A 21660-nucleotide genomic window follows, 5' to 3' on the forward strand; every position below is an offset into this window, starting at 1 on the left:
TACCACAACACATCAAGTACTTTACTATAGTATGGTTCAAAAACACTATATTATTTACTATAAATTACTATAGTATTTTTTCATGTGCGCAGCTCATTTGCATTTCATTCATAGATATTTTTTTGTGCACATACTACAAACTGAGGAAGTAGTAAGAGTAGTATGCTAGTCCAAACAGCCATTTAAGACAAGACAATGCTGGTATGATTATCTCTTGAAAAAATAATGTTAAGTACATCATAAGAGTAAGAAAGAAACATTGCAACGAGCTTGAGATGTTGCAGCATTTTTAATTTCATAGCATTGCATATGCTCAATGACGTGCCTTCAGTCAGTGTTGCTCCACGTGTGTACTCAGTCACAGCTGACTTTCTGAATCTGCTGGGTATTGTAGTTTTTAGCGAGAGGAACGAGGCGAAGAGAGTAACGGTAAAACTACAAAGACCCACAATGCCTTTCGCTGAATGATTAGAGGTCTCGAGCGGCGTGGTGGTCACACCGGCCGGTGTGCAAGGAAAGTTACTGCAGGGGAACCATGCGACTGGCAGAAACGACATTTTACCACTTTAACCGCGGCAGTCACATTGACAGGGTTACACTGTGATTTGAACTGAAGTAAGGCGTGTTGCTTTTCTGTTGTCATTACACATTTGCAGTTTTATCGCTCGTAATTCAGCTTCTAAATTTCTGTCAGCAGTGCAATGGAAAATGAGTGTGGACTGTATAAAACAAGGTGTGGACACACCACACTCAGGCATGCGGGAATCTGAGGCGCTCGTCGAGTATCTATGTGTCCATTCTAGATTTATAACAATTCAGAGATGCCCCTTTTATATTTTTAATCTCAACCAATGTTGGGGTTCAAAATTCACTCTGTGAGCAAAATACATAAGCCCACTGGTTAGAAATACATTAATTCACTTATTTAATGCATTAAATACATTAATAAAGTACTGTCCATTATATAATTCTCAGCTTAGCAGCTACGCGAGAGATGACCAACATGATATTGATGAGATTAGATAGTCCTGACCACATGATAAAGTTGTAATCATGTAGGGTTTGTCCTGCAGTGACTGAGTGCAACTTTAACTCAGTCACGTGACACCTCATCCTTATATGGACGTGTATGTATGACATGCAACATATACATGACTTGATCTTACCACAGTTACCTGACGAGGATGCGAAGAGCAAGAATTAGTATTAAGCCTAATGTCAAGCCAGGGGGTCGAAGTGTGGCGCCCGCAGCAGAGGGCAAGAGCTCCCAGAAGTCCACAGCTGTTGACGACACCCAACAAACACCGTCACCTCCACAGTCTCAGCTGGACGTGAGAGAGTCTGCTGTGGCGACAGGAGATGGAAATGTTCCCGGTTCTCCCTCAGAGAAAGCATCACTTAACACGTAAGCACACCCCTGACAGCATCCCCAGAATTTACAAAAATATATATTTTTTCTCTCCTTCAAACCATTTTTAGGAAGCCATTGCTTAGAAAAAAAATCATATTTTTTTATTATTTTATATAGATATATATTAGTATATTATGGGGTGAATTTGCACAATGACAAATTACCTTCTTCCTGCAAACAGTGAAAACATCAAATTGAACATTTATGATTATACAACTACAATTCAAAAGAAACAATATTATTACTTGAGTTTATTTTTGCCTGCTTAAACTCTTGCTGTGCTGCTACTGTTATGTGTAGTAATTAAAACCACTGACATGTGTAGTGAATATTAAAAAGGGCTTTTAATTAATTGCTTTAAACAAGTGTTGCAATTTTGTTACATTTTTGTTAAGCTACTCTTAGGCACTTTAGCTTAATAATACCTGAACAGAATCCAGAATGATTTCTATATACTGACTTTTCTAGCATGGATACTGTGCTGTCTGATATCAGTGTTGTTATTGTTGACTAAGTCCCTTAAAAATAGTCTCTGTTGATTTGAAATAAAATTTAAAAATGTAATGAAAATTTTAAATGTTGCCTTGGCTACTAACTGAAATAAATTGTTTAACTTGAATTAAAATGACTAAAACTAAACTGAAATAAAAATAAATTTAAGCTAAATAGAAATACAAAAACAGAAACTAGTAAAACTTAAACTAAAACTAAAAATGTCATTTAAAAACTAATTAAAAATATTAATAAATACCATGAGATTATATAGTACTTAATTACATTGTCTTATTCTGTTAATGTGTTTTATCCTTATTCTTCTGTGTTCTGGTTCTTTCTTCATGGTTTCATCATAGTCCTTGACTCATCTTTGTATTTTTCTTATCATAATCTAGAGTTATCTTGCTGTGTTTTTAGCTGTTGCATTGGTGCTGCGTATGTATGTGAACTTTGAGATTTCAGATAATATTTTTACCTAGCTACTTTGAAGGAAAAAACTGTCAGATAAGCACAAAAATGTAAATATGTGAGATGGAAGAGGTATTTTTGCCTCTTCTGTAATGTCTTATTTGTGACTTAACGTAACTGCCTAAAGTACACTAAATGACAGTTAAATTGCAGGTATGCTTGAGTCTGATGTGATCAAACCTGTTGAGATTCAAAAGCTTCTCAAACAGTGTTTTTTCAAATAGTTTTTTTTCTGTTCATTGACAGTAATGATGGAGCGCCATCTAGTGCCAGCACTCCTGCAACTACAGCACTTCAGAGGAGGAGCAGATTCTCTGTCACACCAAACCTGGCCAGACCCAAAGTCCGTTCTGCTCCTCCTTCATCTCCTGGAAAAACTGCTTCCCTTCTGTCAGGGCCATCCAAGACATCATCCCCTGTCCAGTCAGCCAAGTCCTTTCCTCAGTCCCCCGTCTCAGTTGCTATCAGCAGAGACGATTCTCAAAACTCTACATTCTCAGATGCCACTACAGAAGCCAACTGCCCTCCATCCTCACCATGTCTTCCTTCCACCTCTGGCTGCCCAGAATCTCCAACATCTACACTGTCTCAACAAGAGCCCCACCAAACACCCCAAAAAATCCCAAACAAGGATTCTGGGCCCCAAGAAGGAGCCACTCCAGCTTCATGCACACTCTCACCGTATGTGAAGCTGTCACGTATTGATGGACCAGGCTCTCCCCTCAGGAACAAAATTGCCTCAGACCAGCAGCGGGTCTTGAGAGCCCTCAAATTGAAAGAACTGATGAAACTGGAGAGAAGGAAACAAAGAATGGTAAAGTCAATAATAAATCAATTAAACACATTTGGACCAGAGAAATGCCACATTTAAACTTTTCACAACAGTTAGAAAATAAGAAATCCATCAAAATCTCTTCAACAAATTTCCATGAAGCAAGTACAATTCAAAATATTAAAGTCTTATATGCTTTTATTCTTATATTTTTTGTTTTTGACATCTCAAAGGAGAAGAGTAAACTGCGTAAGCGAAATCATTGCATTGAGCAGGATCGTGACAAAATGTCCTTAGCTGACTTCATTTATTACCTGCCAGAATCAAATCCTATGAAGTAAGTTTACCCTAATATAATACATCATCACATTTTTTGTATTTAACCCTTTTTTTTTTGCTTTCTTTCTGCTTGTATGCTATGTATGATCAGGATAACTTAGATATTATAATGTTAAAAAATGTCGGCATGATGGATATTGATATTATTGTATGTGTTTACATCTCAAATGCCTTGTATGTCATTGGTTGTCTCTTCATTACATGAACAGATCCTCCCTTTCCACAGAGGAGACTCAAGCAAAGACCACAGCTCCTCCGTCTCCCATGTAAGTGAAATGAAACCTGTATTGTATTTTTTGTTTTGTTTTTTGTGGCAGTATTTACTAGATATTTAGTTTTAATGTGCATGTCTTGATTAATGTCTTTCAAGATAATGTCAGTGTTTTGTGTCTCAGTGTGCAGAAAAATATGGCAGAAGCAGATGAGGACAATGATGATGCGGATGAGGCTATGCTGGTTCCCAAAGTCAGGGTGGCAGAGGATGGCTCACTGATTTTAGATGAAGAAAGGTACGGTAGTCTGAAAGAATCAGTAAAATCCAGTCCTTAATAAGGGAAACCAGTAACACTTGATATTACTTAGTACTAAAATGTATAATTACACTGTAATTAAGACACCTTAAAATAAAGTGTAATCAGGAAACCATTCACAACAGCATTAATTTTGGATTGATTGATGTTTGTTTGTTGAAAGTGGAATTGCTTGCTTTTATTTCCCATTCTGCTTCTCAGATGTACAGTCCAGCCAATTCTTATTAATAGATACACTTTCACTTTACACGTTCATTACATATTTCAGCATATATAATGCATAATTGTCAGTAATTACTGATTGATTACAGCGTTGTGTTCAGTTTGACAGTGCGTGTTCAGAGGACGTCTGATACAGTTGTTGAGAATGCTCATCCGCTGTTTGAGCGAGGCTCTACTACAACATACGCAAGTTTCAGGAAAAATAACTATGTGAAGAGCTGGTCTATCAGAGGTACGAATACTAAATGTTACATCTGTTGGCTTATGATTGTGTAGGAACATGAAATTTGATGTTTGCTCATATCAAGCATAAAAGTAGGTTGAATGTTAGTTGATCAATACTTTATTGGTGCATTCAGTTATGTGAAGAAACCCGTCATGAGCATCTTAAAATTTTAATTTTAAAGTGTGTGTGTTTCAGAGACAGATATGTTCTATTTGGCCATCAGTATGGTGGGAACAGACTTCTCCATGATTGCTCAGCTGTTGACTCACCGTACCAGAGCAGAAATTAAGGTACCAGCCTTTACTGCAACAAACATCCTCATCTCACATACATAACCCTGAGTATAAATGTGATGCCTTAGGTTTGATTTAAAATGGGAATTTATCGGTTTGTGTATTTTTGTCTTTCTCTGTTTTTGATAGCGGAAATTTAGGAAGGAGGAGAGAGCGAATGCATGGCGAGTGGATAATGCATTCAGTGAGTCTTTTTTCAGTGTACTTTTTACTGAAATACATCCAGAAATCAATCAATCTGTCTGTCTGTCCGTCAAGTGTTGTTAAGAATGTACTGTACGATCCTTGGTCTGACATTTATTTAGGAAACAAGCGGCCATATGATGGGGAGTTTTTCAGTTTCCTGCTGAAGAGGATCTTGGCTAAAGACAAACAAAAAGGCAAATCCATAAAACTGGTTGTGAAATCCAGTAAAGCAAAGAAAGGCAAAGGTAATATGCTCAAGTGTGGTGGCCTCAGATCTTTGGATCCCACTGTACCACACTGTGTGTGTGTGTGTGTGTGTGTGTGTGTGTGTGTGTGTGTGTGTGTGTGTGTGTGTGTGTGTGTGTGTCTCACATTGTATATTTTGTAATTTTTTTATTTTTTATTTTATTTACTCTAAACCCCTTCTCTTCACCCAGGTGGTAAAAAAGCCAAACAGCTTGAGGTTGAAGACTCCATTGATGATGATGATGATGATAATGATGAATTGTGCAGTGTGGACAGTGTCTGTTTTGATTTAGAAAAGGAGAATGAGGACAGCTGTAATGTGAATGAAGCTGATGTGCCGTCAAGCACAAGCAAGAAGCGTAAACGCACAAAAGACACTAAGCCAAATGTTTTGTCATGTGAGAAAACACGCAAGCCAAGGAAGAAAAACAAGACACTGAAAAAAGGTTTCACAATAAGTGTTTATTACAAAATGTTATATGTGATTGCACATAATTGCAATTTAGATTTGTCCATGCTTTCATTTGTAGTGCAGCATGGTCCAAATCTCACACAGTGTCTAAAAATATGCAACTGAATGACAGTTCATTCTGTTTATCATTTCAGGCAAATGCTCAGTTGAAGGTGAAGATGGTGACCTTGTGTGTGTGGACAATGACTTAGTGGAGGGAAGCACTGTAAACGCAGACAATGAAGATCAGTCATGTATGCCTGTATCAAAAAAGAAACGCAAACAATCGAAAAAGTGTGACCGGGAGGGGCAGGAAGAAAAAACAGATGCTGAAGAAAAATGCCAGAAAAAGAGGAACAAAAAGAAACTTAAAGGTTTTTGTTTGATACATTTACTTTATTGAGCTTATGACACCCTGAAATCAAAATGAGAGTTTTGTGACCATGTGTGTTAGCAGTGAAACCATCTATATTTTTGAGGACTACTAAAAATATTCCAGTCTTCAGTGTCACATGATCCTTCAGAAATTCTAATTTGCTGAGAAGAAACATTTTTCATTATTATCAATGTTTAAAACAGTTGTTGTACTTAATATTTTTGTGGGAACCATGATACTTTTTTCAGGATTCTTTGATCAATAGAAAGTTCAACAGAACAAAATTTACTTGAAATGGAAATGTTGTAATATTCATTTTAAATGTCTTTTGTGATTAATTTAATGCATCCTTGCTGAATAAAAGTAATAATTACTTTCAAAAAAATTTAAATCTTAACCCAACCTTTAGAACTGGATTGTACATATATAAAAATATACTCTTCTAACTTGACAGTACGGAATGAAGAACCTACTGATGGAGAAAGTGGTGCAGTGAATCAGGAGCTCAATGAGGTGTCTCCCATCCAAACTAAAAAACGCAAATGCTCCAAAGAGTGTGCGAAGGAAGAAGAAACCACAAAAAGAAAACGGAAGAGTAAAAAGAGCAAAACGTCAATGGAAGGTTAAGGATTTTTTTCTCTCCATGTTAAAGTACACACTAAAAATTGACATTTGCTTTGTAAAATTCATCTGATTGTTATGTTCTACACAGAGTGTACTGGATCTGAGCTGGGTGCTGATGGTAGTAAAGTCTCAACAGCAGCCCCCGATGCTGAAGAGGATCAAGGGTATGCAAAATTATCTTCCCAAGATCAGAGTATGGGATTTTCTTTCAGCAGTCCTCTAATTACAAATCTTCATCAATTGCCTCATAATGTGTCAGGGAGAATCTCAGTCTAGAGAGCACAGCTCAGGAGGAGATTTCACAAAGCCCTTCCAAACGTTCGAAGAGGCCTTTGCCCAATTTGGCAAACAGAAAAGCCAAAAAATGTTCTGAGCCAAAAGCAACAGAAGAGATTGAAGACACGGTTGAAGAATCTCAAGAAGAAAGCTGCAAAGAAGCTGAGAATGCGGTATGTTTTCACATATTCGAGTTTGTTTCCACACCTGCTAGTCTCTATTTTTCGCAAAAGGCACATATTGGTTTGTTTAACACTGTATATTCACCTTATTTTTCATGTAAGAGTGGCATACCCATTTGTAAATTTAATGTGTCTGGATTCTGGTGTCATTTGCTTCTAGATATTTTTAGTTGTACAAAACGGCTTATGTTGCTTGACATTGCAAACTGGTATTTCTTACTATATTATTAAAGTCCAAAGGCATGCAGGTTAGGTGGATTGGATATGCTAAATCGGAAATAGGAGTATGTGTGAGTGTGTCTCAGCAATGGGGTTGCATGAGTTAGTGCACTCTCAATGCTGGGTTGCATCAAGAAGGGCACCTGGTGTAAAATTGGTGCCAAATTCAATGTGTGAATAATTCTGCTATGGCGACCCTTACCGGGAGCAGCCGAAAGGAGATGGATTTATTTACCACACAGAAACTTTATGCACACAGAACAGTATGAAACTGCTGCTACATCTACCAAACAAACCAAATTTAAACATTAAACAAACTCCGCTCTGCCAAAAAAAGATCTAGTGTAAAAGCATACACCAGGGACCCACTTTATATTATGTGGCATTAACTACCAAGTACTTAAATTTAAATTAATCATTTGATACAATGCACTTATTGTGTACATACATGTTTTTACATGCAGGTATTTTAAATATATCTGTAATTAATTTCTGTAATTACATTTATAATTACACTATTGACCCATCCCTTACACCTTAACCCACCCTTAAACCTACCCATACTGTACCACTAAACCTGTCCCTAACTTTACTCATATCCCACTACAGTAGCAGCAAAAGTGTTTTGCAATACAATATGAACACAATAAGTACATTGTACTTATTTTTTGTTGTAAGTACATAGTAGTTAAGGCCACCTAATATAAAGTGGGATCAACACCAGTAAATGTTAGTAAACACAAGGTCACAAGTTCTATTCTGTAGTGATCACTGGAATTCATCATTAATGGGAATAAACCTGAAACATTATTCATTATTTGATTCTTATAGTTCAGCATCTGTCTTGCTGAGGAACAGCTCCAGAAAAAGCCAGTAGTTGTTCTGGAGAGAACTCCTCCAAGGTAAATGGTTCATTCTTTCAGCACATCACTTGTGTTACACAGTGATCTCTTGAATTACTGCTTATTAAAAATAATCTTATAATATCACAGGTGTAAAGATTCACACAGCACATCTGAAAGCCAAGACCAGCCACAGTCCTCTCAGAGCCCACTTCATTCTCCTGGTTGCCAGGCGAGAGCGGAAAAGGTCAAGCGCAATCTGACTGCTTCAGATGATTGTAGTGAAGTCTCGACAGCAGGCCTCTGTGCTGAAGAGAATCAAGGGTATGCTAAATTATTTCCCAAGTTTGGAGTATGGATTTTTTCTTTCACCAGTCCTCTAATTACAAATCTTAATCAATTACCAGGGAGACGCGCAGTCTAGAGAGCACAGCTCAGGAGGAAATTTCTCAAAGCTCTTCCAAACGTTCTCCTGGACGTCAGACGAGAGCGGAAAAGGTCATGCACAATCTGACTGCTTCAGAAGGGGAAAGGATGGACCAGTGTCAGACTGGGTCAGATGCTTCACCAGAGGACATGAGCAGCACTGCCATGCCTTATCAAGTGGTCATCCAAGACTGTAAAGAGATGGAGGCTGATCAATGCATGGAGGAGGTAAAACGAGTAACTCTTATTGCGTTTTCCCTGCATTAACATCACAGAGTGCCAGTAATCATGTTGAGTGCATTTTTGCTCATAACATGTTGACCTTTTTGTGCTCTGTAATGCTTTGAAACCTCAGAGCATAAAGTTTATACCGGTCATCTTTATATGTATGGATCTTTGATTATCTGGTGCATTGTACTTTAAGAAAAAATCAAAGAGGTTCTTGTTATACAGTATTTTGATGTAGAATATTATTCTACATCTTTTTTTTTATTTTATTTTTTTTTTATAAAATCTCAAAATATCATGTTATGTTCAGGGTTTGAACATAAACAGACCAATAGAAAGACTTAACTACTAATTTTATATAATACACCTCTACAGATGAGACAAATGTTTTTGTTTGTTTGTTTAGGGTCTTAATTTGCCTCATTTAGAGTTTTTGACTTCATCTGATGTAAATGGTAAGTTTACTTTCATATTGTTTTTGTAATAAGACCAATTAAACAAATTGAGCACTTATTGTGTGTATCGTAGAAGTTTGTACTCATTTGCTTATTACAATTTAAAATAAATGTTTTCTATATTAATGTATTTTGAAATGTATTCCTGTGACGGCATGATCCTTCAGAAATCATTCTAATATGCTGATTTGCTGCTCAAGAAACATTTATTATTATTATTATTATTATTATCAGTGTTAAAAACAGTTGTTCTGTTTGTGGAAACTGTGAAACAATTTTTTTCAGAAATTTTTGATAGAAATTTCAAAAGAACAGCATTTATTTGAAATAGAAATTTAACACTTTATTTTACAGTGTCCTTGTTAAACATGTTACATGTAGTTACTATAGTAATCACTGTAAATTATGCAAAATTACATGCAACTAACCCTAAACCAAATCTAATCCTAACCCTATAGTAAATACATGTAGTTACTTAATCTTACTCTGTACTTAAATGTATAATTACACTATAACAAGGACAACTTAAAGTAAACCTTTGTAACATTATAATACTTGCTAATTAAAAGTGTTAATTTCTTAAAAAAAAAAAAAAACTTACTGAACCCAAACTTTTGAACTGTAGTGTATTTGAGTACAAATGGATGTTATTGCCAAGAGTCATTTTCTGGGCTCTTTATCTAATCTCAAACACTGATCTTCAGATGACCTCTTTTGTTGGGGTGCAACACGTAACAGTTGAAATGGGTGTAATGCTTCTTTTAATTTCCCCTCAAGGTCAGACATTACTGAAAAGACCAGTTGTGTTAGTGTCTCAAGAAGAAGTGCAGCACTACCTACGGATCCAAGCACAAACTGCTGCAGAGGAATCAACAGCCTCCAGAGGCGATCATGTCAGTACTGGAGGAGTTTGTGTGTGTGTGTGATCTGTTATTGTGATCTGAAGATGTGATGGACAAGCCAAACACACACAATATCTGACTTTTCTCTTCTTTAATGTATTTTTTTTTTTTTTTTTTTTTGTAGGTCCAGGACAGTGCATCTACAGTAGATGATCTTCCTTCCTTAGCATCAGTTGGTAAGATTAAAATCATTATGGCTTTTTGTTACATTCAGTTGTTTTATTACTGCATACAATCTTTCTTTCTTTCTTTCTTTGTCTGTCTTTCTCTCTCATTTTAATTTACATATTGCTCTCTGCCATTTCTTTAAATAAGCAACTTCTCCAAGACCTAGTAAGATGGAGGACCAGGAGATTTCATCTTTCCTTGAGAAGCCTCAGGTTCCTGACACCACGCCATCAGATAAAGGTGCAACATGTTTTAGACATCAAAACCATTAATTAAGTGCTAAACTTGGTTTTCAGCAAAAAAAAGTACAAACATATTACTTTTACAGATATGACTGAAAGAAGAACAGAGCTTGAAAAGTCATCATCTCAAATTTCTGAGAATGAAGATCAAATAACTGATCAAGAGGAACATGATTCAGAGCTTAGTGAGTCTGATGTCACAGACACCATGATTGAGGAACCTCAGACAGAGGTGAAGAGGATTGTCCCAGTCAGGTGTGCACTGGCGGTTAAAATTAATAGATGATTCCAGTTGACAGAGGGTTTGTCTAGAATGTCTTTAAAATGCCTTTGCTTTATGGTGTCATCTGTACAGCTGTTCCTCTGATGGTTCCTCAGTTTGTACTCAAGATATTGTTGCTCCAGAGGTTGCTAAGCCCACATCCAACCTAGAGTGGGCATCTCAGGTCATGATCAACCCTCAGCAGACCTCCGAGCCTAATGAAGGTGAGATTTATGTTGTTCAGATTGAGAATGTTGCTTTAAATGTCACTTGTTATTGCCAATGATTAAGACATGACTCTCCAAAGAGGAAAAGCTTGTGGTATATGAGGTGGATTTGCAGGAACATAAACAGGATGAGAATCTCATGTCTCCTATCCTGTTACTTGGCCCAACAGAAATTTCAGCTTCAACCCCAGATGTTTCTGTGGACAGCACTGGTAAAGGAAACGAAGAACAAATTGGTGGGTTTTAAACTTATAAAAAATTTTTTTCTTTTCTATACAGTATTTATATATTTATTAAGCTCGATTTAATTTTGACTTCGGGACAGTGTAGATGCTTATTCTTTACAAAAATATTTAGTCCACGTTTAAACTAACATAACGTTAAAACACAAAACTGACTAGAAACCCGCCTTCATGGTTACACACAAACAATCCTGTTTATGTGATCGTTTCATTCGTTTCTCATAGACCCGGTTCTCAATGATGTTTCATCAGCACCATTTGAAGCACACAGTCCGGTTCCATCTTTTTATGATCCTCCCACTGAACATACAAGCAACATGTGTGATATGGACACGTATGTACAGTGTTTGTAGTTTTTTGAGCAGCTTTAATTGATGATTTAAATGACAGATAATATACTGTTTAAATGTTTCTTTAGGATGCTGCTTAGTGAGTCTGCAGCTGAAAATGTTCAAATACCAGATGAGCAGGATTCAGAAAAGCAAGATGGCACATATGAGCGATCAGAAGCTCCTGAGGTAAAGCATCCTGACAAACTTTACACTTTGTGTATTCTGTGTTTGCTGAATGAAACAAACACCTTTTAACTAATTATTGTTTTCTGGCAGGATTGCATTGCCTCTCTAGATGGAGATGCAAAATCTGAAATCTCAGGTTCAGCTGGAGTGGAAACGGGAGCAACCGGTAATGGTGACATGAATACATGAGCCAGAGAAATTAAAATACACTGTATAATATAAATATTTCTAAAATATTGTAAATGTTCTGTGCAGTCATTACTATTCAAAGTTTGGGCTCAATATTTTTAATGTTCTTTTGTATTGCTCATTGTTAGTTAATACATTAACTAATGTTAATGAATGAGACCATATGGTAAGGTGTTACTGTTCAAATGAAATAAGATTCATTAAAATTTATATGAGGGACATAAAACAAAAAGATTTAAAAAAAAATACTGCAGTGCGATTGGTGCAGTGCAGAAACAGTGCTCAATCAGGAAATGCACAGTTAAACAGATGTCTTTTAAACTGGACTTAAAAGTACTACAAAAGCGGGCATATCTGACATCTTGAAGCTAGTTCCAGCTGCAAGTGGCATAATAGCTAAACGCCATCTCACCGTGTTTTGAATTTACCCTATGGGGTTTGTATACAATTTAAAATCTTACTGACCCTGAAACTTTGAATGGTAGTATGGTATTCACTTTTTTTTTTTTTTCTCTCTCCATGTCAAAGGTGGCCAATCAGAGGAGGAGCCCACCTTTATTTTGACTCTATATGAGATTCCAACCTCTCAGCTGTTACTTGAGGCTGACTGTGGCCAGCAGGACATGCCCCCTTATGAACTGCAGCCAGCACAAGTCCAGACACCCTCACTGTTTACAGGCAGTTCACAGTCTCTTTCCTTTACATTAGAGGCTTCCAGGTACATTGCCCTTCCAGTCCAGATTTAATTCAGCCTTTTTTTTCCTCAGTAAAGAAATAGTCCTTAATCATCCATTCCTTTCATCCTTGATGACCTTGTTTTGTAGTGCATCTCTGCACATGGAGTCAGAAGAGACCAAACAATGTAAAAGTGTTTCTCACAAGGTGCTAGACGATTCCCTGGTTCCTCATTCAAAGGATACAGCAGAAGATGCCAGTACACAATTGACATCCTCACAGGAAAGCAGTCGTTATGATTTTAACTTTTTAATTAGTCCATCTGAGATGCTCTCCTGTAATTCTGCCATGGTATGATTCAGTACTCCCTTTTGTTACCATAATTTATAGAGTGATTATATTTTGTAGCAAATTTTGAAAATTAAAGTGTTTTCCCTTTTGGTAAAAGCCAACAGATGTTCCAAAGTTGGATGAGATCCCAACAAAATCTCCAGAAACTAAAGCTCCCACTCAAAGGAGAAGTATGAAATTAACTTGCATTCAACTTTTATTTATCATGTCAGTTATTATTAAAATGGTATGTTCAAGTAGACAAGATGGTAATGTCCTCTCTGATCTCTCCATCAAGGTAAGATAAAGGTCAAGCCAAAACTAAAGCCATGTGTGAAGGTTGGGCCTTCAAAAAATGGCCAGCATGACTGTGCACCCAGTCAGAATCTGCTAACATCCCAAGTTGAGATTGAGTCCAACCAGGAAACATCTGCACAGGAAACAGTTAGTCCTAAAATCCACTTAAGCCGTGAAGACAATGAAAAGGGAGCCCATCCTGGAGATGATGGTGTGATATCAACTGCCATTGTGCCAGGCTCTGAAGATATGAGCGATGAGAGTCAGGTGAAGTGCGAAAGTCCTGTCAGAACAGGCCTCCAGATGGATGAGGATTCGGTTGTTGACCCTCCAGTGAGTCCGAGGCTGCTCTCTGTTGAAGCAGACCATTCACGCGGTGTTTTGCTGTATTATAGTTTAAGATAAATCAGTCATTCACGTAAGTGTTTCCTCACAGGTGCACAGGGTGTTGGCTGATTCCTTTGTACTCTCCTCAGGAGAAATGGAAGATGTTTTTAATAAGGAGAAGGAAAGCCCTCATGATAGTGAGTTCCAAAAACCTGAGGATTTGTCTGTATGCCTTCCAGAGAGTGCGAGATCTCTGTCTCCAGTAAATGACCAAGTAAGTGGTTTTCTGGTTTTATTTAAACAAGACAATTTCAATCCTTTTGCTCCAGCAACCTTTCACAATTAGCAAACAACAGGCAAATAGGAAAAATTAAGTCCAGACCTACATAACCCCCCCCCCTTCCAAGAAGCCATTTTACTTGGATATACATCAAAATAAGGGGAAAACAGATGATTGCAATTTCTGTTTCATGCCATCTTTAAAAGTTTAAAGTTAATTTTTGAGCATATCACATGAGTTGATTAGTACTTCTGTCCACAGAAGGAAAAAATGGCAGATATTTCTAAAAAGCCAGATACTTGCAGAGAGGCATCAAGTGTGACATCATCAGTTTCTCAAGAGAAGACTGTGCCTTTACAAAGGAGAGGTAAGGATATTATTTTCCCTTCATTGGGCCTTTTTAACCTTTAATAAGATTACCAAAAAATTATTGATATGAAAAAAAAAAAAACATACCAAACTGTTACTGAAGTTAATGTATTTCTTTTGTTTTATAATTATATTTATGCATTTAATTTAATTTACATTTTATTTGTATCTTGTATGTTATCTTTTCAAGGCAGGTTGCAAGTGAAGCCTAAAATCCCCCAAAAAACGTCTATTAAAGATGATATCTCAAGACAGGAGCAAACTGATATTGGGTCTAATGAACCAGCCACAACTCAAATCATTTCACCAGCACCTTTGATTAAAGAAGAATCTGTTAAAGTAGAACAGAGATATGAGCGAGAAGATTTCTCTGATATTCCAAAGGAGGAGTTAGACACAGATGACACTGAAGAAGTCATGAAGACAAAGCAGCAGACACAATTCACTTCTGTGAAAACATCAGCATGGTAAGACATGTCTATCTTTATAAATGTCCTTGAATCTGTGAACAGTCCTTAACTCATTTTTGTTTTAACACTCTATTATCACAGCATTGAATCATCACCTGTGGAAATGAAATTAGAGGGTGGGCATGAGAACGTGTCACACGTAGTGTTGTCTGATATATCGGTGCCGGTTTCTAATGAAATGGAAGCTGGTGTTAATATGGAGAGTGTAAGTACTGTCCAAAGCAGTCTCCAGATGGGTGAAGAGAACCAGCAGATCCGCACTACAGAGCCAGACCAGGAGACACATTCACATGAGGGTGTTTCACACATGCTGCTGACTGACATATTCATACCCATCTGTGAGGACATGCAAGATAATCTGAGCAAGGAATGGGTGACAGCTGGAAAGAGAAGCCCTCATGAAGCAGAAAGATCTCAGGTTAGTTATCTGAATGAAATTGAGTTATTGGTATTGGTGGATACTGAGTATTTAATTGTACATTCTCGTTTCCACCTACTTTACATTTACAAAAATTAACTTAATCTTTAATAACACTAATCACGTTGTTAAATGAAATCCTTTAGCAAACTGGCCATAATTTTAATGTCCCTGATTAATATTTGATAACTTCTTCTATTTGAAATCTATACTACAGATGAGAGAGGATCCAGATAACATAGACCTGTTATGTGCAGTGTCACAATCATCAAATGTGGGACCATCAGTATCACCCAGAAGGAAAAGACCCACTCAGGGGAAAGGTGGTGAAAAACTTTTAAAATAAAGTATCTTTTCTAAACACACTGCTTAGTTTCTGTAACAATGTGATCAATTTTCTGCTTTTAAGGCAAGTTATTGGTGAAGATGACGTTTCCCAAAAGGAAGGCTGGAGATTCCCCTAAGAGTGGCGAGCAATCACAAACCGTGCCTCCGTCAACCTTAATGTCAAAACAAGAGGATGATGCTACTCTAAATTCCCCAGAAACTGAATGCATCTCAGAACCCAAAGTGGAGTCAACACAATGTAGTTTTGAGACTTTCACATGGTATGAGTGACTTAATTCTCTGATCTGATCTGAACTGAAATGTTGATGAAAATGACACTACTGATGGTTTGGTCATTCTGTCATAGTTCTGACTTGGTGCCCGTTGGCTCAGAGGACCATGAGGCGACGTGCGGGGGGATTTCTCACATGGTGCTCTCTGATATTTTGGTGCCTGTATTGGATGAGACTACAGAGCACATCCTTCACAAAGAGGCCTTATCAGTTGGTCTTCAAGAAGATGCAGTCAAAGTATGTTCATGTGTTTTGACAGGTCATTGGTCGAGTACTGGAAAAATATAAGTTATTTACTGAGCATCTATCTAACAGTCACAGGTTGAAAAGTCAACAGAGAGAACAGCAAATACTGAAACAGATGAGCCAACTGCAAGTCAGTCTGTGTCAGTGGAATGGAAAACACCTTGTAGGAGAGGTAAGAATGTACATTGAGTAAAAATAAAAATATAATGCAAAATTTAAATGAGGAACATATCTTACTCCCCTAAAATAGCAGTTAAAGGGTTAGTTCACCCAAAAATGAAAAATCTGTCATTAATTACTCACCCTGATGACGTTCCAAACCCGTAACACCTTCGTTCATCTTCAGAACACAAATTAAGACATTTTTGATGAAATCCAAGAGTTTTTTTTTTTTAATCCCCCATAGAAAGCAACGCAATTACCACATTCAAGGTCCAGAAAAGTAGTAAAGACATCGTTAAAATAGTCAATGTGACTACAGTGGTTCAACCTTAATGTTATGAAGCGAATAACGACTTTATTCAACAATTTCTTCTCTTCCCTGTCAGACTCGTATGCTGTTTACGTTGAAGACATATTGCAGAGCTTCCGTGTTCTACTTCAGAACGCCGGCTCAGTATTGGCCGGCTCTTGCGTCAGCATCACACGCATGCGTCGTGGTGCTCACATGAACGGCATCGGCCAATAATGAGTCGGTGTTCTGACTTAGAACATGGAAGTGCTGCACTGTCTGTACAACCTAGCCAGCGTAGAAGAATGAATGACAGGGTAGAGAAGAAATTGTTGAATAAAGTCGTTATTTTTGTTTTTGCGCACAAAAAAATATTCTCGTCACTTCATAACATTAAGGTTAAACCACTGTAGTCACACTGACTATTTTAACAATGTCTTTACTACCTTTCTGGGCCTTGAATGTGGTAATTACGCTGCTTTCTATGGGGGATAAAAAAAAAACTTGGATTTCATCAAAAATATCTTAATTTGTGTTCTGAAGATGAGGGTGAGTAATTAATGACAGAAATTTCATATTAGGGTGAACTAACCCTTTAAATTAAAAAAAATAATAATAATAATAATTTTTGCCTTTTCAGTGGGAGTGACAAATCATTATGAATTTAACAGTGTCTATCAACATTTGATCAGATGATTTTGATGGATTTGCTTCTAATTTCATGCTTGGATCTATTCCTCAAGGCACACTGTGTCCAAAGCCTAAATTATCAAAAAGGAGAGATGATCCTTCAGAAAGCGACCTCTGTCAGCCCGGCTCTACACAGACCTCTTCAGCTACACTTCAGCAGTCCCTGGACCCTCATGCAGAGGAATGGTCCCTCAAAAGCAATATGCTGCCCATGGACTCAGATGAGATTGAGAACTGGTGTGAAGGAGTTTCCCACATGTTGCTGTCAGATGCATTTGTGCCTGTTTCTGAAGAAATTGGAGAGAACAGTACAGACCTAAAAGTGTTTGTCTCAAGCAGTCCTCATGAGGATGAGGAACACGCTCTTAGTCCGCCAAAGAGTGAGGAGAAGCCCTCTGAGATTTCAGATGAAGTATGCCATTTTAAGAAGCATTTAAAAAGTTCATAATAAATGATTTTGTGTGGGTAAATCTCACGAAAAGAATTACATATTTTTTTAATTATATATTTTTTGCATTTTTATGTTGCGAAATAGCTTTAGATACAATATAGACATTATATACCTTATGGATTTTATGGTACTACCTTTATTCAAAGTTAATTTTTTATTAATTTTAAAAATTTGTCCATTCAAACACCTTATATTTGGGGAATAAATTACCTTAATCATGGGCTTAAAAATGCTAAGGGTCCTAAGAGTAGAATTACATTTTCTTCATGGAAAAAAAAGTATTTAGTTAGTTAAAGTTTGGAGTGAAATGTGACCTGGACAGGTTGTTTTGAGATTCACCTATATGAACCTTGCAGATGACAATGCAAAAATCTGTTTTATAGGTACATCAGTTAGACACTATTTCTGACATGCCAGAGATTGAGGAGTCAAATGAGAGTCTGCCGGCATCACAAGCAAAAACATCACCAGCGAGAAGTCAGCCATTCTTCATCATACACAATATTATTTGTCTTTGTCCTCATTATACTTTGAACTACTAATATTTTTCTCCCAAATTAATCACATTTTCTCTCTCAAACAGGTACATTTCACATGACACTAAGATCACCTGAAAGACGCCTTCAAGATCAACCCAATGTGCTAAAGACACCCCAAGCTGCCCCAACAACACCCCAGCGAGCTCAGACATCAAAAGTGGAGTCCATGGGAACTCCAACAAAGCAACACACAGGAGAGATCTCAAATGTGTGTAGGGTACAGCTAGAGAGGTTATCTGTGGAGGAAATCTGCTCTGCCTACAGTGTCCTGCAACCAAAGCATCACAGCACACCTGTCACTGTGAAAACCACCTCCAAAGGGTAAGAATGCTTTCCATTCCATGCCAGTGACACTTAATATCTTTTTATAATCATTTTCAAATTGTTGAAATCACAATATTTAGTGCTGTTCACAGTAAAAACAACTACTCATTTGCATAGTTAAATTGCATAAATGTGTTTTTACTCTTAGGAATGTGATGCTCAAGGCATCTCTGGCTTTGCATGGAAGCAGAAGCCCTGGTTTAGAATCGCATGCTGATGTAGAGCCACCCTTGCTGCCAGGATACTCGCCAAAGGTTGTCCTTCATCGTATACCAGTAAGTGATGCGAACACTTCCACATCTGCCTCGTCCCCAGCTAGAGTGTCCACCGTGGCCTCCAGACAACCGACAGACCATCAGGTATGTGCTGTGATCTACAAACCCGATTCCAAAAAAGTTGGGACACTGTACAAATTGTGAATAAAAAAGGAATGCAATAATTTACAAATCTCATAAACTTATATTTTATTCACAATAGAATATAGATAACATATCAAATGTTGAAAGTGAGACATTTTGACATGTCATGCCAAATATCGGCTCATTTTGGATTTCATGAGAGCTACACATTCCAAAAAAGTTGTGACAGGTAGCAATAAGAGGCCAGAAAAGTTAAATGTACATATAAGGAACAGCTGGAGGACCAATTTGCAACTTATTAGGTCAATTGGCAACATGATTGGGTATAAAAAGAGCCTCTCAGAGTGGCAGTGTCTCTCAGAAGTCAAGATGGGCAGAGGATCACCAATTCCCCCAATGCTGTGGCAAAAAATAGTGGAGCAATATCAGAAAGGAGTTTCTCAGAGAAAAATTGCAAAGAGTTTGAAGATATCATCATCTACAGTGCATAATATCATCCAAAGATTCAGAGAATCTGGAACAATCTCTGTGCGTAAGGGTCAAGGCCGGAAAACCATACTGGATGCCCGTGATCTTCGGGCCCTTAGATGGCACTGCATCACATACAGGAATGCTACTGTAATGGAACTCACAACATGGGCTCAGGAATACTTCCAGAAAATATTGTCGGTGAACACAATCCACCGTGCCATTCGCCGTTGCCGGCTAAAACTCTATAGGTCAAAAAAGAAGCAATATCTAAACATGATCCAGAAGCACAGGCGTTTTCTCTGGGCCAAGGCTCATTTAAAATGGACTGTGGCAAAGTGGAAAACTGTTCTGTGGTCAGACGAATCAAAATTTGAAGTTCTTTTTGGAAAACTGGGACACCATGTCATCCGGACTAAAGAGGACAAGGACAACCCAAGTTGTTATCAGCGCTCAGTTCAGAAGCCTGCATCTCTGATGGTATGGGGTTGCATGAGTGCGTGTGGCATGGGCAGCTTACACATCTGGAAAGGCACCATCAATGCTGAAAGGTATATCCAAGTTCTAGAACAACATATGCTCCCATCCAGACGTCGTCTCTTTCAGGGAAGACCTTGCATTTTCCAACATGACAATGCCAGACCACATACTGCATCAATTACAACATCATGGCTGCGTAGAAGGATCCGGGTACTGAAATGGATAGCCTGCAGTCCAGATCTTTCACCCATAGAAAACATTTGGCGCATCATAAAGATCAAGATGCGACAAAGAAGACCTAAGACAGTTGAGCAACTAGAAGCCTGTATTAGACAAGAATGGGACAACATTCCTATTCCTAAACTTGAGCAACTTGTCTCCTCAGTCCCCAGACGTTTGCAGACTGTTATAAAAAGAAGAGGGGATGCCACACAGTCGTAAACATGGCCTTGTCCCAACTTTTTTGAGATGTGTTGATGCCATGAAATTTAAAATCAACTTATTTTTCCCTTAAAATGATCAATTTTCTCAGTTTAAACATTTGATATGTCATCTATGTTGTATTCTGAATAAAATATTGAAATTTGAAACTTCCACATCATTGCATTCCTTTTTTATTCACAATTTGTACAGTGTCCCAACGTTTTTGGAATCGGGTTTGTATAATCAAATTATTGTATTATGTGCATTATTAAGCCTTTATTCTTTTTCATTAATATTACATCCTCTATCATGCAGTCTGAAAATAGCCTTCCAATCTCCAGTTTGGACACTGATAAGGATCCTGTTCAAGTGTCCCAGTTCTTCCTGGATGACATCTTCACTGAAGTCGTGGATCCAGATTGATTCCTATTTGAGACATTTTTCACAGCTGCTATTCCTGTTCATTGCACTAGAGGGAGCAATATGTAACATTGTTACACTGCTAATTGCAGACCTGTTAGAGAATTGTTAGTAATTTTAATAAAATTGCTCAACTTAAATTTTGTTCACGAAGGAAAAACTTGCATGCATAGATTATATAAATTTGTTATGAGGCCTTTGCCATAATTGTTTTTTGTTTGTGATGAGACATGCAGTGATGCACGTTTAGTCACAGCTGTGTTATTTATTTCTATTTATTTAATGCTGAACATCGCACCACTTTTTTTCAGTGTGGTTTTTACTGACTGCTTTTTAGTTTAAAGATCTTGCTTTGTTCAATGCAAATATTTGTTTTTATGGTTACTGTATGTTACTTTTGTTTTCGTTCTGAGAGCAAAATCACTTTTGTGAATTATAAGTATAATTGTTTGTTCTCCAGTTCTCCAGTGAGAATTTATTTTCAAGAATGTTCATAAGTAATATTGTCAATTGTCAGTTGGCACAGTCTGGATATTACAGCAGTGAAGTAGGTATAAATAAGTTAATAAATTGTTATTCACTTCAAACTTTAAAATGTTTGTTCTTACTTATTAGGAAATACAGTGCACTTAAATAGGAAAAATGGGACACAAATTTAAAATTTGAAGTTTACCTTTTTTTCCCTACTGTAATTTTACAGACACGCAAAGACCGCGTTTCTGAAAGAAAGGGGTGTACAGTTTTTTTTGCACATCCGTTTTGAAAAAAAAAAATCATATTTAGTTAAACTATGTAAATAATAGTTATGACTAATGTGGCTAAGAGTCATAAATCAATTATTGACATTGTTATTAGCACACTGACTGTATATGTTCGATAAATTCTTACTGCAAAAAGTCAAAATGAAAATGCAGATCGTAAATATTATATATCTTATACAAGAATGTTTGCTAGCCACAGTCGCTACTAATAATGTTTTAAACTGCTGTCCACTGCGTCAGCGAAC

At 37.3% G+C, this 21660-nt stretch overlaps 1 protein-coding gene across 1 annotated transcript; it reads left to right on the top strand.

Moving 5' to 3' along the window:
- The first annotated feature begins 449 nt into the window (after window positions 1-449).
- On the top strand, window positions 450-21249 carry LOC127512604 (transcription factor TFIIIB component B'' homolog). The gene is made up of 45 exons (XM_051893652.1): window positions 450-615; window positions 1172-1405; window positions 2621-3188; window positions 3380-3483; window positions 3695-3751; window positions 3881-3994; window positions 4339-4469; window positions 4659-4753; window positions 4886-4940; window positions 5062-5187; window positions 5380-5634; window positions 5795-6013; window positions 6470-6637; window positions 6728-6803; window positions 6899-7088; window positions 8148-8218; window positions 8309-8482; window positions 8566-8812; window positions 9219-9267; window positions 10045-10160; window positions 10294-10345; window positions 10485-10577; window positions 10666-10834; window positions 10935-11065; window positions 11239-11304; window positions 11536-11644; window positions 11729-11828; window positions 11919-11994; window positions 12546-12735; window positions 12842-13043; window positions 13141-13213; window positions 13321-13652; window positions 13756-13920; window positions 14188-14293; window positions 14486-14762; window positions 14847-15183; window positions 15401-15506; window positions 15593-15791; window positions 15878-16040; window positions 16119-16221; window positions 17244-17602; window positions 18025-18118; window positions 18225-18501; window positions 18653-18863; window positions 20550-21249. Exons 2-45 carry the CDS (start codon window positions 1185-1187, stop codon window positions 20655-20657), a joined length of 7134 nt encoding a protein of 2377 aa, XP_051749612.1. The 5' UTR covers window positions 450-615; window positions 1172-1184; the 3' UTR covers window positions 20658-21249.
- Window positions 21250-21660: the final 411 nt, after the last annotated feature.

Source organism: Ctenopharyngodon idella, chromosome 5 (assembly GCF_019924925.1).
Source record: "Ctenopharyngodon idella isolate HZGC_01 chromosome 5, HZGC01, whole genome shotgun sequence".
NCBI lineage: Eukaryota > Metazoa > Chordata > Actinopteri > Cypriniformes > Xenocyprididae > Ctenopharyngodon > Ctenopharyngodon idella.